The 19,450-nt window shown below is 56.1% G+C and overlaps 1 protein-coding gene across 5 annotated transcripts in view; it reads right to left on the bottom strand.

Moving 5' to 3' along the window:
* DGKZ (diacylglycerol kinase zeta) overlaps positions 1-18,900 on the bottom strand; it is a 41,341-nt gene extending 22,441 nt beyond the window's left edge. For 2 of the 5 annotated variants that reach the window (XM_070427893.1, XM_070427894.1), the window contains exon 1: positions 7,176-7,418. In XM_070427893.1, the coding sequence (XP_070283994.1) occupies positions 7,176-7,336 (161 nt within the window). In that variant the 5' untranslated portion in view covers positions 7,337-7,418. Of the gene's footprint in view, positions 1-7,175; positions 7,419-9,220; positions 9,493-18,536 lie in introns of those variants that run through there. The other 3 variants (XM_070427891.1, XM_070427892.1, XM_070427895.1) reach the window with 3 other exon arrangements.
* Between the last annotated feature and the right edge of the window lie 550 nt (positions 18,901-19,450).

Below are 19,450 nucleotides of genomic sequence, written 5' to 3'. Positions count from 1 at the left end.
GTGGTTTCCTCGGGGGAGAGGGGCGTGGGGGCATCCAGCTCTATCTAAAGCAAATATGCATAATGGTAAGTAAGATCTGACCAAACTTTTCTAACTGCAAAACACTTAGTGTCTTAAAAAATATTCTTAAGCCCTAACTGGTTTGGCTCAGTGGATAGAGTGTCGGCCTGCGGACTGGAGGACCCCAGGTTCAATTTCAGTCAAGGGCATGTACCTTGGTTGCGGGCACATCCCCAGTAGGGGGTGTGCAAGAGGCGGCTGATCGATGTTTCTCTCTCACTGATGTTTCTAACTTTCAATGCCTCTCCCTTCCTCTCTGTAAAAAATCAATAAAATACGTATTTAAAAAAATATTCTTAAATAATTTTTAAAAAGACACTCAGAGGGAGAACAGCTCTCTGAGATTGCCCTGGGTCTTTCATGGCGGGCATGGAACCCCGAGTGTGTTCCTCATACTGTCTTATAATAGAAGCCCTATGTCTGTGGGACAGGAAGGAAGGTCTCCCCCGAAAGGATGACTTCCAGAGGAGGGTGAGTGGGTGGCAGGTTGTATCAGTGGGGTGTCGGTGTGGGCTGGGGAGCAGGAACCAGCCTGCCCCTTTCACAACCACCCCCGCCTCAGTAAAATGTCAGCAAGCTGGGGAAGGGGGCGGAGAGACAGGCAAGCTGTTAACCCGGGAGATGCTGGCGTGGGCGAAGCAGGCCCAGGCTCCCAGACAGCTATTTTGACGTGTGCTATGATGGGGCTCAGCCCTAGCAGGGGAGAGGCCTCTACGTGGGAGCTATGAACTGGTGCTCTGCCAGGAGCAAGGGGGGAGGGAGGCTGCTGAGAGTGGAGGGGGAGGGCTCTGGGCCCCCCTCTCTCTTCAGACGTCTCACCATGAGGTGCTGGGTACGGATGTGATCTCCTCCTAAGCATCTCTCCCCAAGCTACCGGCCACCCACTGACCCCAGAGTGATACCAGGGGTTCCTTGAAACACGTCCCTTGAGCCTTCTGCTCCCTGTATTTTGAAAGCAAGAGAAAAGGTCACAGACTTGCCCCTCCACTCCAGATCCAGCCAGGGAGCCATGTGACGACCCAGTCTCCCTATTCAAGGGTCTCCTCCAGCCCAGCCATGCTCCCTCTCAAGTTAGGATCCTGGTGACAGTTCTCCCTCAGGGTCCAGGAGTATATCACTTCATGGGTCTCACTCTACTCCCACACGAGACAAAATTCTCTCATTCACTCTCATGGAGCCCTCAAACCCCTTTTCAGGCTCCACCATCTTAGAGATGGAAAAATAAAAGAATGGAAGAAAAGAGTGCTATTAAGTAGGGCAGCCTGGCATTCTGAAAAGATCCTTGGGTTTGGGCTCCAGTGAGAGCTGTGTGACCTGGGCCACATCCCTGACCTCTCTGAGCCTTGGTGTCTCATCTATAAAATGGGAATTAAAAAAACTAACTACAAGGTTGTGGTGAGGATCACATGAAACTGATGGATTTATAAGTTTCTGGCAACTGTTAGTTGACAGAGAAAGATGAGCTGATGCATCACTCACCTGGATGCCGGGGAATGTAGGGGAGGGTGGGAGTGCCCAGCTCAGCCTTCGCCTCCTTTCCCTGGGCCACAGAGCCCTTGGTCTCACTCAAACCTGTTCTCCATCACCGAACCATGTCTGGTGTCTCAGCGAAGGAAGAACGCAGAAAGGAACGATGGCAGAATGATAGCCCCTCTGGGCATCTGGGCATCTGGTCACTACTCTGGCCTACCCTTTCCCCACCTGAAACTGCCTCCCAAGGCTGCCACCTGTGACCGAATGCCATCTAGGTCCTGTGCGGAGAACCATGGGGGGTGGGGAACTATACTGTAGGCCCTATGTGGGGCTGATACCCTGAGGATATGAGAAGCACCACACATGAGACACAGATGAAGCAACCCAGGGAGTGAGAAATGAGTGCTTGGTGCCACCCAGAGGTGCACCCCGCTAATTCCACCCAGGAACAAGGGGAACTGGTGAGCCTGGATGCAGGGGTAGCAGTTCCCCCTTCTTACCCACTCTGTCCACCCACACCCCATTCTGACTTGGAGAACTGCTCAGGTGTCAGAAGCAGCTCCAGGAGGAGAGGCAGAGGGCAGGTTGAAGGGTGCCAGATGAGGATTTCTCAGCAGGGAAGGCTTTGGTGTCCTGTGATGCAGGACACATTGACATAATCCTGGAGTTAGGGGACTGGCACCGAGTCCCAGATAACCCCTAGCTAGTGGTGAGACCTTGGCCTCAGTCAAGGCCACCTCACTGGGACGCAGTCTTCAGAGAGGAAAAGGGTTGGGCCAGGCGCTGGGGAAGCTCACCAAACTGCCTCCTGCTACCTTCTGGTCGGCCCCACCCTGCAGCCAGAGTATCAGGTAAGCCACCAGCAGGAGGTGTCTGTGGATCCACCCACAGCAGGTCTTTGGGGCAACTGAGCCAGCAGGAAGGAGACTCTCTTCTCCCGGGCCTCCCCACAATGGTGGCTGTCGCCCCCTTGTGTCACTCTGGGGTACTGCAGGGCAAGTTCCCTCAACAGCTGCTGGCGTTTGAAACTCTCCCTCACCTTTGTGAGGGTACAGGGACCCAAATTCTGCTTCTCCTAGGGATCAGCACAGCCACACCTCAGGACCAGCATCCCCACTCACCTCCTCTTCTGCTTGGGTGGTGACTGGTGAATCCTGGAGAGGGCTCAGGAAGCCAGGAGGGCAGGCCTGTTGCCGCTTTCTCCTCCCCACCTCCAGCTGCCCAGGGCCTAGGCTCTCTCTGACAAGGGTCACTCATTCTTTCCTCTATCCTTGCCTGAGAAGACACCCACTCTTGTGCTCTCGTTTACCAATTTGAGAGTCCTGGGCAGCTCCGCATCCTGAGAACTGACCTTTCTGGAGTATGGCACGGAAAAAAATGATAAGAATTACCCATCTCTTCCTGGGTCTGTAAGCCAGGGGCTCTGGTGGGTGTGTGGCAGTGGAGGGAAGACTGGGAGCGAGAGCCCTACCCTAGTTCCCAACCTTGGCTAGCCCCACACCGGCTCACGATGTTGCATGGAGTACAGGCCGAGTGAAGTGAACTAACACTCAGCCACTGAGGCCCCTTTGTCTTCCCAAACTGGTGGGAACTCGGGGACTCTGTCTTGCACCTGCCTCCCTTGGCCACCTGGGCCCCTCCCAGTGTTAGCCTGAACAAGACAAACCACCCAAAGAGGCTTCTTTTGCTCCAGACACGTCGGTGCCACGGACAGATATTCTGTGAGGCATCCCTCAACATGTCCCTCCCAATCATTGCAAAACCAGCCCAAACTGGGGCTGCTTCCCTTCAGGCTGCCCGGCTGCACCCTCTGCCTAACTGGACTCCCACCATGCTCCCTTGGGGCCATGTGGCAGCACCTCTAAATGGGACCTATTGTCTCAAACTTGTTCCACGGGTGCGTTTCCTGCCCTCTGGGAACTAATGACTTTGAGCACTTAATGAAGGGCAGGGGTGGCAGAGCCAGGGAGCAGGTTCCCAGGGACTATGAAGGATGAGGCCCCTTATGTCTATTTTTTAAAAAATATATTTTATTGATTTTTTACAGAGAGGAAGGGAGAGAGATAGAGAGTTAGAAACATCGATGAGAGAGAAACATCGATCAGCTGCCTCCTGCACATCTCCTACTGGGGATGTGCCTGCAACCCAGGTACATGCCCTTGACCGGAATCGAACCCAGGACCTTTCAGTCCGCAGGCCGACGCTCTATCCACTGAGCCAAACCGCTCTATCCACTGAGCCAAACCGGTTTCGGTTTCGGCAGGCCCCTTATGTCTAGATGTGAAAAGTGCCAGGGAACTTCTGACACCCCTGGGGTGCGAAATCAGCTAATCCACAAGCTGTGTGGCCTGCCCAGGGCCAGGCTGCCAGGACCAGGCCAAAGGATAAGCGAGTCTTCTCTCCAGGTGGGCTCTGGAGGACAAGGAGGTGACAGTCAAGATCCCTCCACTTCTGAGTGACCACCCCTTAGGCCAATAGAATCTGAATGGTAAGGAAAGAGGAAAAGCCAGATACTCTGGGGTTAGGGCGGGGCCTATACCTCCTCTTCTGGGAGGGGGCTGAGAGTTCCCAGCAAGGGCAAGTGAGGTGGAATGGAGCTGGGGAGAATCATGACTCCGCTTTGTGTCTTAACTGGGCCAAAAAAGGGGAGAGGGAAAACTGCTCCCCAGATTCCAGGAGGGTGAAGCCTGTTGTGCGTGGGTTTAAGGAAAAACCTCTTAAAGAAGATGCCGAAGAGGCTGCCGTTTAGAGACTGTGCTACCTGCCTGGACCAGGGAAGCTAGCACACTGCCCAGGCACCCTCACTACCCTCCCAGCCCAGAGTAGAGTGCTAGTTGATTACAGAACTTTACTAGTGAGCCAAGATCCGAATGCAGACTTTTCAACAGGGCTTCAGCAGCCACCACCAATCTGTTATCCTGGATGCTTCCTTCCAGCCACTGTCTATTCACTTATCACCCCTCAACCCCAAGGTTTGAGGTGTGTATGGGAGGGGAGGGGATCAGGATGGGGGGAATGCAGAAGGTGGGCACCCAGTGAGAAGCAAGAGTCAGGTTAAGAATGAGCATGGAGCCCTGGCTGGGTGGCTCTGTTGGTTGGAGCATTGTCCCGTACACTGAAATGTTGCAGGTTAAATTCCTGGTCAGGACACATGCCTAGGTTTCGGGTTTGGTCCCCAGTTGGGGTACATACAGGAAGCAACTGACTGTTTCTCTCTCACATAGATGGTTCTCTCTCTCTCTCTAAAAAAAAAAAAATCAATAGAAACATATCAGGTGAGAAAAAAAAAAAGAGTACGGAGCCTGGGGAAAAGATGGAGGGTTGGTTTTAGCTGGGGCACTGGGGACTTTTACCTGAGACTGGCAATCAGTAAAGGTGGCATGACCAATTAAACATCATTAAAGGGGCAGTGCCCAGGGTAGGTGCACTGTTCCAAATGTTTGTCCTGGCTTCCTCCAAGCAAAGCAAAGGGAGGGAGGTCAGCCCCAGTGGGCATCTGATTCTCTGAGCTCCCAGGCCTGTCAGGGAAAAATCTTTCCTTCCATTGCCCTCCCCTTGACTCTACTGGGTTTTCCAAATATATTCACTTCTGAATGCCCCACTGCCCCAGCACGAGACACTCCTTACACGCTTCCAGAGAGCTTTTGATTGCCTTCTCATTAAGCATTCTATTGGATCACTTAGCATCCCCAGAGTGATGTAATACTGTGGTTTGCAAACTTGGTAGCACATCAGAAACGCTTGGGAAGCTGCAAAGGCCCCACCTCCAGTCACACATGCCAAGGATAAGATCTAGGAATCAGTATTTCCTAAAGCTCTCTGGGTCACTGTGACGTTCTGTTGGGAACCTGTACAGAGAAAGGGATGTGGGTTTTAGAATCAGGCTAGAGTTCAAACTCTACCTCTGCCTCTTACTTGCTATGTGACCCTGGGCAAACTACTTATATTTCTGAACCTGTCCTGCTTATTTTAGACAATGATGTAAAGGTACTTATTGGTTTTCTTGCTTCTTGTTCTTCCTCCTGAATGTGCCTGAGGTTCATCCCTCCATCCACAAACCTGTGCCCTTCAGTAGGGGCAGAGCAACGGATCGGACTAGCCCGACTCTTGGTACCCTGTGGGCAGGGACAGGAAGCCTCTGGCGGAGCCCCTCCCTCCCCCTCTGAAGCCCGTGTGAACATTGGAGGCTACATCCTGCAGAGCTGGGTGTAAACTGTTCCATCTTGCAGGTTTGTGGGTGACAAAACAGAGGGACTGGGAGCTGTGCTCCCTTCCCCGCTTTATGTGACACTGAAGCCCGCGTGGCTTCCTAGGAGCCCACGGAGCTCCATCTGCCAGTGTGAGGCTCCAGCCGTGAGTGGGCCTGCCGACACACTGCAGGTGCAAAGAGCAGGGCCCTGGCGAGGGTAGGGCAGGCGGAGGGCATAGGTCGGCACTACCGGGGCGCCAACCAGCACGACAGGAGGAAACTGCCCAAGTTACTGGTGGTAAAGTCTACCCGGGGAAGGGACAGGGTAAAGCTCAGAGGGGCCAAATGCCACGAAGCCTGGGCAACTGAAGGAAAGTGAGGAGAGGCCTTGGGCAGACTCCAAGTGGTCAGAGTCCAGTATGTGTTGGCTCTGGGGTCCTTAGCTGATTGGCTGCAAGCTCCTCGAGGGCCAGGGGGCAGTCAGGTGAAAGCCCAGGGAGCCAGGTGGGGTCCACATGGGGCTCCACCTTCCCTCCTCTCACCCCAGGGCTGCCCTGGCAGGAAGCGGCTCCCAGACAAATCCCGCACACATGCCATGAGCTGTCTGCACTCAGTCTTTCCACACCTGCCCCCAGCTCCTCACCAGGGTCTCGGTCAAAGTCCTGTTACAGGCACAGGAGGGTGAGAGTCGGTGAGCTGGGGAGGGGGCAAGCGGAAGGGGGCACAGACTCCGGCCTGCAGCCCACCCCATCCCTCTCCCAGCAAGGGAAGGACTGAGAGGGAGGAGGAGAGGCGCTGACTGCCTCCCAGAGATAGAGGGTGGGGTTTCCTGGCGAATGAAGAGCGCGGTAGACAGGTGGCCAGGCACCCCAACCCCAAGGAGAGGCTTAGATGTGAAGAGTAACTCGGGGACCGTGTTCCGGGACAGCCCCGTGTCCTGGCGGTATCGGCGAGGCCATGCCCTGCAGATGTCATGCGGTGGTGGGCAGGCGGGCACCCCGAGTTCCAGAGGGCGGCCAGGCCCCCACCTCGCGCGGCCAGGAGACTCGGAGGGGCTGGTTCTATCAGCGCCTGGAAGGGGTGGCCGGTCCCGGGGCCCTACCTGCTGGTGCAGGGGTTGAGTGATCCGGTCCCCCCGCTGGACAGCTGGAAGCTGACCCTGCCTGGGCATCTCTGCCCCAGAGGAGGCGCGTTCAGTGGCCGGTGCCAGGGAGTGACCCCCACTCGGTGCAGGTGCCAGGACGCCAGGGGGCATCCCCCGCGCGGAGCCAACGCCAGGACAGCCCAGCCTGCGCCGTCGGTGCCGGGAGACCTCCGCGCAGTGTCAGCTCCGAGGGACCGAGGAACGCCTCCGGGTGCCAGGCGCGGGTCCGCCCGAAGCCGCGGTGCCCGCCCGATGCCGCGGTGCCCGCCCGATGCCGCGGCGCCCGCCCGCCCGCAGCCGCCAGCTCACCTGTGCCCGAAGAGCCGCAGCCCCGGGAAGCGCCGCTTGCTGAGGCGCCGCGGCGTCCTGTCCGGCTCGGGGCCGGCGTCGCGCTCGGAGCCGCTGGACGAGGCGGAGGCCGACTCGGAGCCGCTGCTCCCGGCCTCGGGGCTGCAGTCCCGCGGCTCCATCGGCCCTAGCCCCGGCCGGCGGCTGGCCCGCGGGAGACGTCCATGCCGGGCCGGCGGCCGGGGCTCAACACGCCGGCTCGGCGCCGCCCGCCCGGGCCATGGCGCGCGCCCGCTCTGCCCGCCCCGCGCCGCGCGCCCCCGCGCCCCACGCCCAGGTGCCCGGGAAGCGGCCGCCGCTCCAGGAAGTGCCGCCGGCCGGGGCCGCAGGACCCCGCATAGCTGGCCAGGCTGCTGCCTGCCCGCCGCCGGACACGCCCCCTCGGGTGCGCGGTGGCACCCGCCCGCGGCGCCCTCTGCTGGCCGCCGGCCGCTCAGCACACCTCCTGGCCTCCCAGAGGAGGTGGGGCCCAGGGGGCGTGGCGATCGAGTCCCCGCCCCCAAACCCTTGCCGGGTCCGCCCGGATCCCACCGAATCTCCGGCCTGACACCGCCGCACGGAATGGACACCGCTCTCGCACACCCAGTGCCTGCTCACAGCCACTCACACAATCTCCACCCTTACCCCTTTGGCTTTCCCAAATCACACCCACGAGAATAAAAAGTCACACAGAACAAACATGCCTCTTACACGACTATGTTCACTCATTACGCTAACACTTCCCACCCCGGCCTCTTACACTCAGAAATGTATACTCATACCAAAGTGACCCTTGCACACCCTAACAAAGAACGTACGCGTTTCCCATACAAATTCATCTTTCCACAGCTAGTCAGTTGCTTCTAACCCTTTTACATACTTCTAACAAATAGTATTTCCCCAACACAATATCCAGCAAAACTTGTAGATCTCTTACATTACAGGAATCACCTGCACACCCATAAATACATACACATAAGGACCACACTCGTTCACCAACATACACACCCACATAGAACATGCACACCTTTCTCCTCTGCACAAACACCTACCAGGACAACGGCTACAAGTTGCCACTTGCCTCTTGCACACACATCACCCACCAGAAACAGATCTCTCAGACACACACAAACACACCCCACGGGCAGCAGAGGTTGTCCCTTCTAAAGGTGAGGAAAGCAATGGGAACCAGAGCTATTGCCTGTGGTGGACCGGCCAGCACACATGCCTGGGAATCAGCAGCTTGGGCAGCTCGGAGAGCCTCTGCAGGGCTGACAAAGGGAGGCTAGGAAGCTGGAGAGTGTGGTCTTCTTCCTCCCGAGCCCTGCCACCCAGATGCCCACATCAGCTGCCCGCTGTTTCTGTTCACACTCCTCTCTGCAAAGCCACATCCTGTGTCACCTTCACTTTTACCCTCTCCTCTGGAGTTCTAGCAGCCCATTTTCCAGACTTCGGCAGCCACATATAGCCAATGCTGGGGGGCTGTGGCCTGTGGGAAATCCTGTGGTTTTGAGAAAGAGCCAGCACCCAGAAGCTCAGAGCTTCCTTACAGTTTCTTTACAGTTTCCCGTGGGCCAGCAGCAGGTGCCAGGATGGCCAGGAGGGCAGTGAAATCCCCAAGTGGACCAAAGGCTGTCCTTCTGGGGTGCATGGGCCCCTTTGAAGCTTTCCCAATGGTTCTGACACCTAGCTCTGAGGGAGGAGACCAGAGGCAGCTGAAGACCCCTCTGAGTGTGCACAAGGCCTTTCAGCACACAATGCCCCATTCCTGTCGCAGCTCCTCTTCCCAGGCGCCCCCACTGTGATTGCCTGTGAACTCAGCCCTCCACCACACTGCCCCCCAGCAATTCAACATCAGACTTCCCCTCATCCTGCCAAGAACCCCTTTTGCTTTTTTTTTTTCTGAGTCTCTGCAGAGTTGTTGGACTGCGGGTGGGGAACCCCACTCCTGCCACAATCCCCCGTCCCAGATAAAAGATTCAGAGAGGGCTGGAGGTGCCCATTCCTGGGCCACCCTGAGTACCTACTGTGTCTGGGGGGTCTCGGCTGGGATCTGTGGCACGTCCCAGGAGCGGTAGCGCCACATCTGCCTCAGTGCCCCCAGGCGCTCCCCTTCTTCTGTCCCCAGCGCCTCCGCGGGGCCCAGAGCTGTGGCCTCATCGCAGCCTCCCTGGGTACTGTGGCCGGCCCACTACGCTCATCCTGCCGGCAACTCTCTTCCTCTTTTGGCACTTCCTGACCGGGGGCCCTGCGAGAGACCAGCTGACTGCCCCAGCCGAGGACCAGAGTCCGCTTAGGCGCCTGCCTTCCGCTGGCTGGGGCAGGAGGCTAGCTGGGAAGAGGAGCTGAACGGGAGAGCCAGAGGCAGGTGAGGACAAGCCCAGCTCAGCAGCCAGGAGACAGCCCAAGAGTCAGAGGCTGCTAGGCAGCCAGCCACCAGGCCTGCCCAGGCTGGGATCTGAACTTCAGCCTCAGCCTCAGCCTCAGCCTGGCCTTCCTCTCCACTTAACCTCTGATCTTCACCTCTTGGTCCTGCTGAGGCCTCCCACAACTGCCCTCCTTCCTCACAACTACCGGGTGTGTTGGAGGGCGGTGCCCAGCCCACACTCAGCTCTCTCTCCTTAACGCCTTTGTGAGCATCACACCTTCTACCAAGGGTCAGGCTCCTGGGACAATGCAGAGTAGAAAGAGGAACCAGAATGGAGCTAGAAGATGCGGACTCATGTCCTGTTTTTACCACTTACCAGCTGTGCGACCTGGGTCAGGCCAGAGAGGTTTACCCTCTCTGAGTCACCTTAAACCTTTCTAGAATAAGGCAGGATGTAAACAGATGAACCGATGAATACATGTGTCAGGGAGCTTTTCTGAGCCTCAGTCTTCACATCTTTAAAATGGAAGGAGGGCAGTAGTAAGAATTGAACCCAGGGCATTTTACGAGGATTAAATAAGCGGTGAAAGGGTTTAAACGAATTCATTCAATAAACATTTATTGAGTGCCTTCTATGCAATCAGGCACTGTGTCAGACAACATAGCACTGAGCAAAGAAGCAGGGCTCTAACTTGAAGAGCTTAGATTCTCGTGGAACAAATAATCAATATATAGAATCATGTCAGGCAATGGGATGTGCTTTGAGGAAAATGAAGCCAAAACGAAGGGGGAAGAGAATGACGATTGTGTGTGTGGGGTACTGCCACGTAGGTGGCAGGATTGGGAAAGCCTCTCTGAGGAGGTGACACTTGAGCACAGACCTGAATGAATCAAGAGCAAACCATGTGACGATCCAGGAAGACAGCATTCTAGGTGGAGGGAACAGTAAGAGCAAAGGCCCTGAGGAAGGAATGTATCTGGTGTGTTTGAAGAATAGCAAAGAGGCCTCACTGTGCTGGACTTTGAGGCCATCAGGAAGATTCCATAAATACACAGCAAAGCATACACTCACTCTTTATTATCAGGGTTGTTTCTAGGATGGGAATTGTATCTTCCTCTAGCACTCTCTAATCACACTGCTCTATAATTAGTTGTTTTTTTTTTAGCTCTATATATGTTTGTTACCCCAGGAAAGCTGTAAATTTCTCGAAGACAGAAGCAGTGTCAGTTCAGTTCAGTTCAATAAACATTTGCGCTCCAGAACCTACAGACACAGAAACGCACACGATGCCATCCCAGCCCTGAGAAACCTCTACCTGGTAATATAACCACCTTTGTGTTCCTCATGACCGGAACACAATATTTCTCAATAAACATTTGTTTAACAAATCAAGCCATGCCATGAATAATTAGTACTCAGTAATGATACATCAATAGCTAATGTTCCTTCTCCACTTCTGTGCCAGAAACCTTTGGATCCTTGTAATGACCCCGTTGTTTTCCTTTTACAGATGGGGAAACTGAGGTACAGAATTGCTAAATTCATTTGTCTAAGATCACCCAACTGGTAACTGGTTAGAAATAAGACTCTGTGCCCTTAAATAAGACATCTAATTGCTCCTGTAGAATTGGGGACACGGCCAGGTGATGCCCCTGAGGCGTGGCACCCCCTTTTCCAACAGCTTTCTCTTCCAGCCCGTCATCTCTGTATGCCGTGGCTCATCAGAGACCTTGCCAGCCAGGCCAAGGACTATTCTAGAAGAAGGCTGTTGCAGGGCCCTGTGCTCCCTCCCAGGGATTCTGCAAGTAGCTTGAGCAGTTAAACAGAGGAAATGGGGCTGGGCTTGTTTTCCATCTCAGCTTCTGGCAGCTCTGGAGCGAGCAGCAGAGAGCAGGAAATGTGGCCCCGGAGGGGAAGCAGGCAGGCTGGAGGCTCGGAGAGGCGTGGCAGTCCTGACTGTGGGACCAGGGTCCTCTTGGGCTTGAATTCCTTGAAGCTGTCAATACCTTCCAGGTAGGGTGGGGAGGACAAGGCTGGAAGGGACAGGTGCACAAGCCTGGGGAGAATGCCCTTGGCAGTTCCTAGGACAACATGTGCCAGCACTGGGGCGCTGGGGACCCCTCAGAATCCATCCAGATACGCACAGGAAGAGAATCTGGGTAAGAAAATTATTCTGGGCTTTGTCGAGGCCCCAGAGGGTGAGGTGTTCTACTTCTCTGACCTGGATGGTTAAGTGGGAGCTGGGGAAAAGAAATGTACTAGGGCACAAACACTCAACCCACGACCTGGACAGCCTCTGCTCTCAAAACCCGCCAAGCCAGCCTCCTTGGCCTGACCTTCGGGGCTCCTTATGTTCTGGCTCCTTTTTTTTTTTTCCTTTTTCCTTTTTTGTCCAGGCTTTCCCTGTGGAGATTTTTCTCTCAGCTCACACCATGCTGGTGCCTACCTCACAGTAGGTGCTCAATAAACATTTCTTCCCTCTTTTTCACACTTCCTTTAACCTGCCACCTTCACCCCTGCTATTCCATTCTGCCTATGCTGCTCTCTTTGCCTTTTCTGCCCGTAATGTTTGGCCAATCAAAATATCCATCTTTCAGAACCCCAGCCCAAGCAGCAAAAGTGAAAGGCGAAAAGAGGCCCAGTTCAGAGCCCATTGGTTCAAACTCCAGCCCTTGCTGTGTGACTCAGGGCAAGTCGCTTAGCATCTCTGGGTTGGATGATGAACCAGATGTTACTTAAGATCCCATTTAACTCTGACAGCTTTATTTGAATCACCTTCCTTGATCTGCAGGTTTTCACTCACTCATTTGTTTGACAGTATTTTGTAAATACCTACTAAGCATCAAATGCTGCTGCAGAGCCAACACTCCCACCCCACTGATCTATCTCTGACACTCACGTTTGTTCCCAACAATATTTCTATATCGTGACCTTTTGTGGACATTAGTCTTGTCTCCTTACAGGATTCTTGAACCTTATGTTGCTCCTAGCTCTGTACTGGAGGCAAGTATGTGCTCAACGACTTCCTACGGAAGTTGAAATGAGCTGAATACAGGTATCCAACAAGCTGAGCAGAGGGAGGGGGATTGGCTTCTTGTTTGCACGAGTGACTGTGGTGAGACATGGGGGAGTTTTTTCATCTAAGTCCCTCCCCAGCAGCTAAGCCTGTGATCCAAGGACCTGCTAAAGCCCTTGGAAGCAATCCCAAGCCCAAGAGCACCTGCTGCTCGCCAGCCCTGCCCACGCGCTGGGCCTCTATCCCCCCAACAGAAGAGACAGAGGTACCTGAGTGGGACTGCAGGTGCTGCTAGCTCTTGACAGATGGGAATTGGATTAGGTTTCTCCTGCGCAGCCTCATTAAAGTCATACGCAGGAGGAAATCTGGAGGAGGGGCCTGGGACCCTCTCCCCCTGCAGCAAGAGAGCTACGGGAGTTCAGCAGTCAAAGATGGGCCCTCCAATAACCATGATCTCTCTTGGAACTTGTCCTTTGGCACCTCCCAAATCCCCAGGCTGGAAGTGAGAGGAATCTGGGGGGCTTTCCCCTCACTCTGGCTCATCTGCCCTAAAGGGCTTCCTCTGACCCCATCCTGGTCCGTAGCACCAAACCCCCCAGGACAGAATCAGGTGGCCTCCTGCCCTCCAAACCTCCCACCCCCAGCTGTTGGCTCCCAAACCCTGACTGCATGCAGAACCACCTTTCAGCTGCCATGCCCCGTGTCCCATTATCCCTTCCAGGAATATGTGCACTTAGTGCAGAGGCAAAAGGAAAGCTCATTAAGGATGCAAGTCCAGACCCTTGAAAGCCTGACAGAGTGAAAAGGGCTTTGGAGCGAAATCCATTTGAGTCTGGATCCTGGCTCTCCCACTCACTGGCTGTGTGACCTTAGCACATTACATAACAGCTCTGAGGCGTAGTTTCTCATCTGTAAGACGCTGTTCAGGGGCCCTCAGATCCGCACCTATGTATGCACCCTGCTTAGTCTTTCTTCCCCAAGCATCTGAAGGTCAAGCACAGTGGAGCCCAGCGGAAACCATGTTTAGTCCCAGTGCCTTCCCACACCTCTCTGTGTGTCTTTGAAGAGAGGTCTTCCTCAGCCTGTGCGAACCCTCGTCTTTGGGAACTGGGCCCTTGACAGGCTCCTCTGAGTGCTCTCCTCTGAAATTGTACCAACTGAGGCAAAAATAAGACTTCAACCCAGGCTTCCGGCTGCCTGGCCTACGGGCCGAGCTCTCAGCAGCACATCAGAGAACCTGTCCAAATGCCTTTGCTTGAGCTGTTCGAATGCTTTTGGTCCTCCCAGCTGCCCTCCACATGCCCAGATGGCTTGTACCTGCCCTTGTGTGGGTGGTGGGGAGCATGCGCTGCTCGGAGACACATAGGATAGGATAAGACCTTCTCTGGGGTCCCAATCCCTGCACTGCTGCCTTCAGGATGAGCCTGGCTGCACTCCCAGCCACTGCCCTCCTTGGCCTTTGACTCACTTGTCAGCAAGAACCTCAGGTCCCAGTGGGGAAGAAGGAGTTCCGGACTAGGCCTGGGCCCTGCCCTTCCCAAAGGAAGGAAAATGGATAGACCCTCAGCTTCCGGCTTCCTCTGGCGGAGGGCCCCCTCCTCCCGCTCCACCTCAGCTCTCGCCCGGTTTTTGCATTTTTAATCCAGGACAGAATGTGATCTCTTGAAGCTCCTTTCTTTATCCTGTTGCTATTTAAATTACAAATCGGCCCCATCTCCCTGTCACTCTTGGGTTATTTTTAGCTTCTGGTAAATAGCAGCAGGGAAAGTTGGATCAGGTGCCCCTCCCTGGAGGAGCTGGGTACCCAACGCAGCGTGCCTGCAGCAGGGGGCACTCTCCCCTGCCAGTTGTCACCCCCCAGTTGCGTCCCCCCCAGCTCCTCCGTGGGGGTGGACGAGACAGGGAGAGGACGGAAGGCACGCACACAGGCTCCGTCGCTGCTCTTTAGACTCTGTTAAGCTCTGCCACTCCACCTGTCATCACTCAGGGCCACTCTCCTTCAGGGGCCTTCCTGCACCTCCAGACCCACAGGAGGTCCATCTCTGGGCGAGGAGGGAGATGCAAAAGACCTTGTAACTTGGGTCCCAGCCCTGCTATGAGTCAGGAGTTTTACATCACTTATCTTCCTAATCTCCGCAGCCACCCTTTTGTGCAGGTATTCGTGTCCCGGTTTTCCATACGAGGAAACAGGGTCAAAGGTAAAAGTGGCTTAATCAGCGAGGAAGGGCAGGGCTGGAATTTGAACCCAGGTCTCTCTGACCTTTAAGGCTGCAAGCACGTGTATTGCACTTTCTCTCTCAGTAAAATGCATGTCCTTTGCCTAATGCCCAGATTGAGTCTCAACACCCACTATCTTTCCCGTGGATTTTTCCTGTTCCCTCTACCGGATCAGAAGTTGACAAACTATGCCCCATGGACCACATCCAGCCTGCTGCCTGTTTTTGTAGGGCCGTGAGCTAATTTGTACAATTGTAAATGGTTGGAAAAAAAAGCAAAAGGATAATATTTGCTACAGTGGCAGTGATATGAAATTTGAAGTTCAGTGTCTATAAATAAAGTCTTGCTGGAACCCAGCCATGCTCCTTCATTTAAGTATTGTCCATGGCTGCTTACGCGTGTCGCCTACAATGGCAGAGCAGAGTGACAGGGAGTTGTATCACCTGCAAAGCCGAAAATATTTACTGTCTGGCCTTGTCCTCCAGGGAAGGGACCATGTCCCATACTTCCATGTCAGACAGTGCCTGGCCCAGGGAGAATTCCAGACCGAGGTGCTGGTCCTCCTTCTAGGTCCTGCTGGGGCCACAATAGCCTCCAGCACCGGGAAGCCCCCTGCCAGCCACACCCCAATTTTTCAGCTCACATTTTACCCTTTCTCTTGCCTCAGCTTCTTCACAGGTGAAACTGGTGGTTTTTCAAATCTGCTTGATTATCAGAATTACGTGGGAGAGGTTTTTAAAGTCGAGATGCCCAGGCCCAACCCTAGACTACCTATATCAGGATCTGCAGGGATGGGGCTTTAGAAATTATTTGAAAAGAAATCCCCCAGGTGATCTGGTTTGGGAACCACTGGGCTTAGCTCCAGAGGTCCAAGCTCTGCATCTTCTGACTGGTCCTTCCAGACCAAACTCAGTGTTCCTGGCACCCCTCTGGCTTTTTCCAGGCTGGACACCGCTCTCCAATGGACTCTTGAGCCCAAACCTGATACTTTAAATATGTTCTTATTGATTTTTTAGAGAGAGAGGAAGGGAGGGGGAAGGAGAGAGAGAAACATCAATTGGCTGTCTCCTGCACACCCCCTACTGAGGATTGAGCCCGTAACCAGAGCAAGTGCCCTGATGGGAAATTGAACTAGCGACCTCTTGGTTCATGGGGTGACGCTCAACCACCAAGCCACACCAGCAGGGCAAACCAACCCTGATACTTTAGAACTTCCTCAAATGTATGGGAGATACTTTTCCTCACACCCAGATGCGGATGTAAGATGCTCCCCACGCCCCTCCCCTGCAAGAGTTTCTGCTGGCACAAATCTTTCCATCCACACAAAGCAGCTGCCAGGGTTGGGGGCGAAGAAAACCTGTTTTCCAGAAACCCCCACATCCCTAAAAGCTTCTACTCCAAGCCCCCGTCCTCACCTACGTCCTCACCTACGTCAGAGGCAGCCAGGCCTCAATTCTGCTTCCGCTTCCACCCCTCGCCGCCCTCAGATTTTTTTGCCCCCGCATTTCTGTCCAAGAGCCTTTTCTCTCTGTGAAGGGCTTTCAACTGCTTTTCTTAGCAACTCACAGCGGGGTGGAGGTTCCACTGTGAGCCAGAGCAGCATGGAACTGTGGCAAGCGGAGGACGTGAAGAGGGCTACTGTGGGCCCACGCTCTTGCCAGCCCTGGGCGGCCTGCGCGAGGCAGAGCTTGGATCCGTCATCAGGCCACTCAGAGCGCAGCCTCATGGGAAGGCTTAGCCAGAAAGCACAGCTCGTTCCCTGGGCCTGAAGGGTTTTGACAGCTCAGAGCTGCTGTCTCCTTCACAGGGCTTCTTCTGCCCTCTCCCCAGGGGCTTCTCTTTGCCTTGATGCTTTGCCTGGCTCTGGTCCTAAGACTGGGCTCCCGGCCTAACCCTGGTGTGAAGATCATGCCTTGCCTGATCTGTCCCGGGGTGACGGCTGGAGCCTGTCCTTGTGGTATCTTCTGCAGACCTCACACAGGTGACTCAGAGGTCTCTGGATCCCTGTACAGCCACAGAGGAGTCACAGCTGGTTACCCTGCCTTCTTAGTGATTAGAGGCTCAAATCTGGGCTGTGGAAGGGCCTCTATTCAGGAAGCAACCGCCCTGGGAGAATTCCAGCTCTTGCTGCTGCTTCTGTGTATGTGTGTGTGTGTGTGGCCTCTTCCATCTTGGCTCTTTAATTTTTCTTTGCTCCCTATCCTCTAAGCCTCTACCCCACTCTGGCCTCCTTTCCAGCTTTAGATGCTGTTTGTCCCGGACCCACAACCAAGGAAAATCTTGGAATCCCTCCCTTACGTTACAGGTGAAGAACTGAGGCCCAGAGAGATATTGTCTAGCTCAAGGACACACAGTAAGTCGCTGGCAGAAATGAGAATTCAAGCCAGGTCCCCTGACTCCCAGACTAATATTTCTTCCAGGATTCTCCATTCTATGCCCCGCTCCCTGGCAGTCACCTCTGTACTCTCTCCTCCCCCAGGGAACTTTCAGGGGATCTTCTATCTGCGGCCAGAAGGCATGCGCAGATAATGCCCTTCTCTCAGCATGGTGTTCTGGGAGGATTTGGTAATGGAGCTCAATGTGCCTCTGATTCCTTATGTGCCTCCCAAAGTGAAGGTAGGACCCAGGGGAAACTAACCCATTTCCCACTTATTCTGTGTGTCTCACTTCATGATGGTGAAGTCCCCTCCCCTGCCCTCCCATCCTCTCCCAAGTGATGGAAGCTTGAGGGCTGCAGAGCCATTAAGAATATTGAAGCCCTTCAATCTCCCAGGGTTGGGCTGGTTTTATGAAACATCTTCCCAGAAACCCCAGGGAGAAGCCAGGCAGCCTCAGACACACCCGGAGTCCGTATGGCTGTAAACAGACAGGAAAGTTGTCCTCTCTAACCAGGCTGATGGCTTCAAGGACGGCAAGTGCCTCAATGTCCCTGCTGGACCCTCCAGGGGAGGTCACTCTGGGCCAGGAACTATACAGGGGCAGCAAGTCCGAGTTGAGGCTGTGGTCTGAGAGAGGAGGAGGAAGGCAAGGGCTGCCTCTGCCCTGCCTCCACCCCCTCCAGAGGTCCCCTCCCTACAGAACGGTACTGACCTACCCTGTTTGAGGGGCAGCCCAGCCCAGCTGAATCCTCCAGGGAAGCCCTGGGCAGAGAGGGGCCAGGCCCTGGGAGGCTAGGAGTCTTTCACAGACAGAAGATGATTTATCAAGACAGTGTCAGGTGGGGTGTGAGATTCCTGTGTCACAGAGGATGCCAATGAGGGTCGCTGGGTCCAGGAGGGGGTCCTTCCCCATACCTAGGCAGCAGGGTGTTAGCAGTGGTGGCAAGGAGCATCTTGGTCCCTTCCACAAGGCCCCGCCCAGCACCGGGTCAGCACACAGGGAAGCCCAGGCAAGAACCGTGGGATGAATAAGGTCCCTCTCCCCCCAGGCGGGCAGGGCGTGTCTCTCAGCTCTCCCCAGCGGTCGGAGGTTTGTAAGGACCATGTCTTGGTCATGGCTCCCCTCACTGTCCAGTACGGTGCCTGGCATCAGCAACCCCACGTTGAATGCCTAGGCAGGGCTTTCAGGGTTCATCTAGAGAAGGGGTCCCAGAGGCTCCCCTCTCTCCTGCCCCCGGAGGGCAGAGACTCCTAGCGAGTCAGTTCTCAGTTCTCAGCATCAGGCAAGCAGCTGGCGCACAAGGCATGGCGACTTCAGGGGGTGGTCCCAGGCCCGCGCTCCCCCGACCCCCGTTCTCCTTACCTGTAAGACACCTGCTTTCGTAGGTGCATCTGGCAGAACTGCTCCTCCACCGGCGGCCCAGTGGCCAGGCCCCGGGGGCCCTCGGGCCAGGGCGGCGGGACCTCGGCCTCCTCCCCGCGCCGGCAGCGCCGCCGCACCACCTCCGCCTCCGCGGCCCGGCCGCCGCTCGCCCCGTCCCCGCGGGGCCCTCCGCCGCCCGGCCCCTCGGCCATCCCGCGGCCGCCCTCTCCCCGCGGCCCCGGCGGCCTTTCGGGGTCCCTGCTCAAGTTCAGTCTCCCTCGCGGCTGGGCCCGGGGGCGCGAGGCGGGAGGGCGGGGGCGCGGGTCCCTCGCGTCCCTCTCGACGCCGGGCTCGGACGCCGGAGCCGCGAGCTGCCGAGCGCTGCGCCCGGGAGCGGCGGCGGGGCTCCTCCTGCGCCCGCGGGGGTGTGTGTGGGGGTTTGTCCTCGGCGGGTGTCGGGGTGCCGAGTCGTGCGCGCTGGGGCGTCCCCCGGACGGCTGAGCCGGAGCCCGGGAGCAGCGGGAGCCCGGGCGCCGCGGAGCCGGGGCGGCGAGCGCGCTCCTGCAGCCGCCGCCGCGACCACGCACCGAGTGTCACCTTAGAGTCCCCGCGGGCCCCGGGTCCGGGCCGGGGAGGCGCCGCTCCGCCCAGCCCGCCGGGCTCGGGGCTCGGAAGGAACGAGCGGGCCAGCGGCGGTGGGTGCCGACACCGAGGCCAGGGGTGCGGGGCGCCCGCCAGACCCACTCCCGCCCCCCCTCCCGGATCCCGCTGCCTGGCAGCTGCCAATCACTCCCGCCCGTCACTCCGCGGCGGCGGCGGCCACCCCCCCACTCGCATCCCGCGCTTTCCGGCCGGGCATTCGCCGCTGCCGCGGGCAGGTGGAGAGGCCGGGGGCGGCGCAGGAGCCAGCTTAA

This window comes from Myotis yumanensis, unplaced genomic scaffold (assembly GCF_028538775.1).
Source record: "Myotis yumanensis isolate MYYU_CA2020_CCGP unplaced genomic scaffold, mMyoYum1.0.hap1 SCAF_10, whole genome shotgun sequence".
Classification (NCBI taxonomy): domain Eukaryota; kingdom Metazoa; phylum Chordata; class Mammalia; order Chiroptera; family Vespertilionidae; genus Myotis; species Myotis yumanensis.
Note: the sequence above shows the minus strand (reverse complement) of the source record. Positions and strands in the feature narration are given on the sequence as shown.